Source organism: Salmo salar, chromosome 02 (assembly GCF_965601325.2).
Source record: "Salmo salar chromosome 02, fSalSal1, whole genome shotgun sequence".
Lineage (NCBI taxonomy): Eukaryota > Metazoa > Chordata > Actinopteri > Salmoniformes > Salmonidae > Salmo > Salmo salar.
The window spans coordinates 22232181-22239065 of NC_138292.1; the positions used below are offsets into that span (position 1 = coordinate 22232181).

Genomic DNA, 6885 nt, shown 5'->3' on the forward strand with positions numbered 1-6885 from the left:
GGTAAGAGTTTCAACAGTCAACTCTTATCTCTAGATCTGTTTAAAAATATACAATACTGTACTAATTTGTGATTTAGTACTTGAATTCACACATTGTTTGAATGTTAACCCCAAATATAAAAAATCTTATTATAGGTTAATTGGAAACAGGTTTATGAACTTGCTGCAGTGCCTGATGGTTAATGCAGTTTTTGGTAGAATGTAGGAAAGGCCCTGTAGTGTGTGATGATGGACGAGACACAGGAGGATGGTGAATAAGGGAGGGAAAGAAAAAGAAAGAGCATGATGTCTAGGCCTACCTAATATTGAAAATATGACAAAGTAACATGAAAAGCCCATCTCATTGTGCATGTTCTTTATTTTATTTTTTTTTTTTCAAGGCACACATTTCACATTTAGGCCAATCAGTCAGTCTGTGTGCTGGAGACCCCAAGCACAAGGTTTTCCACAGCGTTCACACATGGTACTACAATGATTTCAACATGGATGATAGCAATGGTAAATATGAATAGAAACAGTATAAAAGTACAAAAACAACAGGAGACTTGCTCCTCTGCAGCGCAAATAAATAGTTCCACCAAAGTAACTTAAATAAATAGTAAATACTGTCATAAAATACTAGAATAGAATAATATTGATATTGCGACAAAACGATAGGGATAGCATTGACAGAGTATTCTACATTTATATCATAGAAAACTATAATAGACAATTTTATTGTATACAACAATTTACATTATTGTACAAGTATGTACAACTGTGCAGAACTGTAGTATCACAATATCACAATACATAGTATTTTAAGGCTTGGGGTGTTTTTTTATTTCTTATTTATGTCACTAAAACACAAACATTATGTGTACCAAGGCACAGATTCAGGATCAGATGACTCAAAAGGCTAATCCTAACAAATTTGTGCAAAGAGATTAGATCAGGTCCTAGATCAGTGCTTAGCAACAGGGCATACTCATAAACCTTAACCGCAGCGTTAGATACACCACCTGTTATTTTTCAATATGGGACACAGTGACTGTAAATGGCAACTAAACCCATGGAAAAACGGTTGCTGTCCTGATTGAGGCATGGTTCATAACAATCTCTTTCTTAACAGTTTACAAAACCAAACAGGTGGCACATTTAACATGTTCAGAAGATTCTATGAGTAACCCTAAATCTACAAGGTAAAGTACAGCACTGTAAGAAAAATACATGTACGCTCTCCCAAGATATGCTTGCTACAAGCCAAGTATGTTTGCTACATCTACTGGCGGAAATAGGCTACTCTTTGTAAAGAGAGACGGGTTAAATAGTTGAAAATACAATCCATATCATTAGAGACTGTAAGAAGTCGGGACGTGCTACTGTGTGGTCCCCTTGTTTAGTTTGGGAGGTGGGATGAAGGGGGAGAGAGAGAACTAAATGGGAGTATTGACAAGCTACAAGAAATTAAATTCACAACAATAAAGTAAGTAAAAATGATACGTTACAAAATCAAATAAATAATGACATCAAATAAATAACTTAATAAATAAATAAATACATAAATAACACAGTCAGGAACAAGGTATTTAAGAGAGAGGATGGGGTGGCAGTGACGGGTTCATGAATATTGGAGACCATTACTGGTTGTAATAGTGTGAATATGGTGGATCCTCATAGGCTGTAGTTTGAATATGGAGCTCCCTCATTGGCTACAATGAGAATGGAGGTTCAGTGACAACAGTGCAAGGTTGTAGTGTGGTTATCTTGAATCACCATTGTTTGTAGTGCCGGTTGAAGCTAGTAGATCCCCATTTGGTTGCAGTGTGGATTCTGTGTATCCCAATAGACTATAGCACTTCAGGAATCATCATTGTACTGCAGACATTTTGGACTTTGTACTGAGCACTGAGAACACTCGTTGGGCCCAGTCACAGAAGAGTCTGAACTGTAGCAGCAGCTCCTGGGAAGACTGTAACACATCAAACTGAGAGGGGGGTGGCGGCGGCATCGAGGGAGAGGGAGGAGAGACACGCTGAGCATCAACTCTCATCATCTATGAGGAGAACGGAGAGAGAGAGGGATGGTTTAGATTTCCTGTCTGAAGTGCTAGGCTAGACTAATGTACCTCCCATCCAAGGAATGTGATGCAACAGGCCTAAATGTAATGTAATGATTGAAACTGAGTGCAAGAACTGCAGAGCTATACCATTATTAGATCATCACACAGTGTAAGAACAGTAGAACGATCTGATAAAATGTATAAAATATCTAATTGATATAAATGTACTACGCTGCATACTGTATCAGCCGTATTAGTGTTGAACAGAGCAGTTACCTGATGCTCTAGCATGCTGGTGAGAGACTTGATGAGTGACATCATCTGTCCCAGTTTAGGGAGAGCAGGGTGGTGGTGTTTCCTTGATGCTCTGCTCAACCAGGCAAAATGGTGCTCAAACGACTTCAAGTCCGCGTGGAGCTGAGAGAGAGTGGGTCTCATCTGGAGGAGAGAAGGGGGGGTGTGAAGAAAGAGAGAGATTTAGTATCAATGTCTGGGACATGACAGAACACATCTGGAAGGCAGAAAGACATAGACACACACAACGTAAAAGACATTTACCTCAAGGGAGTTGATGTCACTGGCCCTGTTGTTCATTAGTGGCAGGGACTTAAATCTATGCTGTTCTGGGTCTGTCTCGAACGCATGTTCCTTCTGTAAGAAAAATGGACAAAACAACACGCTACATCAGTCAACTACATCCTCACAAATTTGCACATCCTCACAAGAGTCACGTAAGCATAAGGAAAGTATTACTCCAGCAGCACCTAGATCAGATGACTGTCTGGTCTGGCCAGGACTAGAGACCCTAGCTTTCCCTGAGAAAAGTGTGGTCGGGTCAGGGAGAGTTCACCCAGATCGTAACCCGAAAAACGTCAACAATAAGAGCAAGTGACCTGAAACCACAGGATGTTTTCTACTGGGAGAGGAGGAGAATAACATATGCTGTGACTAAGAGAGCTCCGAGTGGGATAGACAACACAGAGCTGCAGGGAAACTCCAGGGTCGCAGCTATTAAAAAGTCTGAGATGAGGTATTGCTGTGTAGTAATGTGTGTACAATCCTCAGTCTGTCTGCATTGCTCACAGCCACCACTAGGGGGAGGCAGATCACAGCAGACTGGGGGGGGGGGGGGGGGGCACTGCTACTGGCTACTGTATCTCTGTGGACCTTTAACAGGTGAAGAAGTGATTTATGAGAGAATGTAAATGACGTGAAGCACAACAGTGACTGATGCCATGTGCGTCAGAGCACCAATCAGTGGAGAAACATAACAGCATTAGGAAAACATGATGGATGGTGGTACACAATGGGTTGTGTACACTTAATGCTTCCTCATGCTATTGTGTTCTGTCCTCATTGTGCTTTTACCATCGTGTTTTGCTATTATTGTTGTTGCTATTATTGTTGTTTTCCCATCTCTCTCTCTCTCTCTTTCTCTCTCTCATCCCTCCCTCACTCACTTGCTTCTGTCTTTTACAAATTAATTTTGTAAAATTAATGTTTGTGGCTTAATGTTTTGTCTTTCTTTCAGAATTAATCCAATCCCACCCCTCTTATCCCTTTCACCCCTCTTTGGGTTATTTCTCCTTCTGCTTTCCTCTCTACCTTCTCTCTTACACCCTGTTACAGCACACACACACACACACACACACACACACACACACACACACACACACACACACACACACACACACACACTGGTGACCACTTCTCATACACCTCTCTCTGATCTCTTTATCTGCTCAGTTTCAGCCTGTAATTCTCTCTCTTATCCTCCCTTTCTCGTTCTTTCTCTCCATCATGACTTCACGCGACTGAACCTTGCACCCCCCCAACAATCTTTCTGAATGCAAATACTGGAATGTGATAAATCTCTGTGATTTTTATCAGGTCACTTTGCTGTGGCGACCGAAAACCAAACACTAAACACCACACCTACACAACTATTTACAGCACCCTCAATACACACACACTCTGACACTCACAACACATGGACACACACACGAAAACACACAACAGACATGTAGAAACATTACACAGACACATGCACACACACACAGTTTTATTGCTTTTTTGCGGGGACTTTCCATTGAATCCAATTCTATTTTTTTCCCTAGCCTTGACCCCTGTTCAGTGGAACTCTGCACAAGAAGAAAAGAAACCAAAAGAAATGCTTCACGTCATTGAAAAACGAACACAACATTTTGTCAAAGCAGCATATTGCTGTTGCTGTGCAGAGTTCTTTGATAAAGCTACTTTACTCTTCTTTGATAAAGCTACTTCCTCACATCTGGCCCCCATACTACGCTATTGCTATAGCACTGTGGTTTCTGATTTACATCATATAAAAATAGTATCTCTTGTGGTCATGAATAACCAAAGATAAGGATATGTTCTGGTTCACCTGTTCAAACACATTGCTTACAGGACACTTCCAGCACATCTGTAGGCCAAACGTACACAGCAATCATTTCCATTTCAATACAAACTCCCCAGCCGCTTTTACTTGGGCATCTAGATTAGAACAACTTCAGGAAACAGCACCAGATAAGCAACAGGTGCCAATCCACCTTCCATTTCCTCACAGCTAATAAACGGAGTTAATCAGTTCCAGAAATAACTATTACCGGTAGTTACTTTCTATTCTCTTTGAGTGTGTGTTTTCTACTCCAGGTATAAGTTGTCCATAGGCACAGATCTAGGACCAGCGTACCTACCCCCAATCATAACCCTTAGTATTAACACTAAACTGACCTGAGATCAGTGTCTAGAGGCAAAGTTAGTCGGCCCTCTAGCTGGTCCTGTCTGGATTAAGGCTGACCTCACATAGTGAAATCTCTACTGACGCTTGCCCTGACTGTCCTTCTCACACAGCTAAGGGACTCTTAATACACTGGCTGACACAACACAAGCAGGTTAACGTAGCCAGGAGAATAAAACATCTAGGGCAACTGTCCAATTCAACTGTCCAGAGTGATATTGCGTCAGCCAGGGAGAGTGAGGCAGAAGGAGCATGGCTTCTTATGACTGCTCTATGCAATCACTATGGCACTATAGTAGTCATTAAGGGGTCATAAAGGTGAGCTATTGGACAACAACTTCAGCCAGTCTCTTTTCATGTGCCTCAGGTAACTGGTCATGGCATGATCACCACCACACAATCAATACAGTACCCAGATCAGCATAGCAATCTCCCCATCGTGACATCAGAAGTGAGTACAGTAACATTCCACTCACCAATAAATCTGCTGTGATCTGCCTCAGATTCTTCGTTTGATTGGCCAATCTATCCAGTTCGTGCACGACGTTCGGCCGCCGGTAGGGGGCGGGGACGGCAGACGTAAATAAAGGAAGCTGGGCCAATAGCAGCGAGAGCAGCAGAGAGGAGGAGGAGTCGACAAGCACTGCAGGGTGGGAGGAAACGGAAGCAATTATTATGTTTATATGACCGCGGAGAAGTGCTGTCATGTCGATATAATGATAATGACCTCGGGGTACGGCTGTCAACTCTCCAGAGATATTGCACCATAATGTAAACATAAACCCAGACTTGGCAGTGGAATCCTTCAGAGTTGCACAAAGCCAGCAGTGTCATGTTTTCACAGGTTAAATGAAAATCTATCGAAATCATTCAATCCTATGACTCATAATATCGTTAACAATAACAACACCTTCACAGTTATCGACTTTCATGAACGCCTCCAATTGTCACACCTGCAATAGTATACATCAGTTGTTGGATGACATACATTACATAGCCTAAACCAAGACAGTTCTGTAACAGTACGCTCATTCATTCCTTCTCTTTCAAGTTCAAATACAAGGTAAAGAAAGTCCCAATTGCTGCTGAAATGATAAATGCCCGTGTAATTACAGGAGAAGCACAAGCCAGGACTCAGGAGAGCATCACTCCTTGTTCAAACTTTAACCACCTGCTGGTAGAAGACGTCCGTGTCTAGGCTTCTTGAAACAAATGGATCACTCAGTGGTCACTGAACATGGCAATGCTTAGCTGCAATTAAGTAACATTTGCATGCTCAGTAATTGCATTTGAAAATGGAATAGCCCAATCAATGATCATGCCCTCAGAATCGTGACGGCATATTATTATGCCAACATATTAGACATAGGCTTAACTAAACAAGACAAGTTAGAGAGAAAGGATGATAATAATAAGAAAATTAAGAAACAATTGAAATAATAATCAGGCACTTACATTTCATATTTGTTCGTGTACAATAAATAAATGCACGACTTAGAATAAATAGTAAAAAAAAACAAGATAAGAAAATGTATAAATAAATCGAACTCCGGAAATTGTCACGTGTTCCAGTTTCTTCTTGCTTTCACACTCCGCGAAAAGAGTGGAGGCAAGAGATTGCAGAAAAGGAAAAGAACGAGAGAATGAATGAATGAATGAAAAAGTAGAGGAATGAGGGCGAACTATCCAATAAAGAAATAAAATACAATGCCTCCAAACTTTTTGTTCACTAAAGTTTGAGTTTAGTTCTAGTAATGAACTGATAGTAACGATAGACAGACACTCAGACAAATGGTTAGGGAGGGATAGACGGATGAGTGCAGAGAGAGGGACGCGAGTGTGTGTAAGTCAAATTTTCGCGCAGTGAAATGTTTAGGCTTGTTTTAAACGTCCTTTTATAAAGACTGGGCTGTATGACACATCGACTGAGTCACCGACATTCATTCATAAAAACACACGCGCTCCCTCTTTCCTCCTCCCCTCCCTGCCAGATCTGTCTGTCTCCCTTAGCAAATTTTTCGAAATGTTCCGTTGTTTTTTCTTCTTTTTTTCAGTCTGTATCACTTTCTCTCGTCCATCCTGT

General features: G+C 41.3%; 1 protein-coding gene across 1 annotated transcript; it reads right to left on the reverse strand.

The window, feature by feature from the left end:
• Nucleotides 1–353: 353 nt before the first annotated feature.
• Nucleotides 354–6137, reverse strand: il11a (interleukin 11a). Its single transcript, XM_045699982.2, has 4 exons — nt 5279–6137; nt 2600–2692; nt 2318–2479; nt 354–2035 (listed from the first exon to the last, which is right to left on the reverse strand). Exons 1-4 carry the CDS (start codon nt 5579–5581, stop codon nt 1850–1852), a joined length of 744 nt encoding a protein of 247 aa, XP_045555938.1. The 5' UTR covers nt 5582–6137; the 3' UTR covers nt 354–1849.
• Nucleotides 6138–6885: the final 748 nt, after the last annotated feature.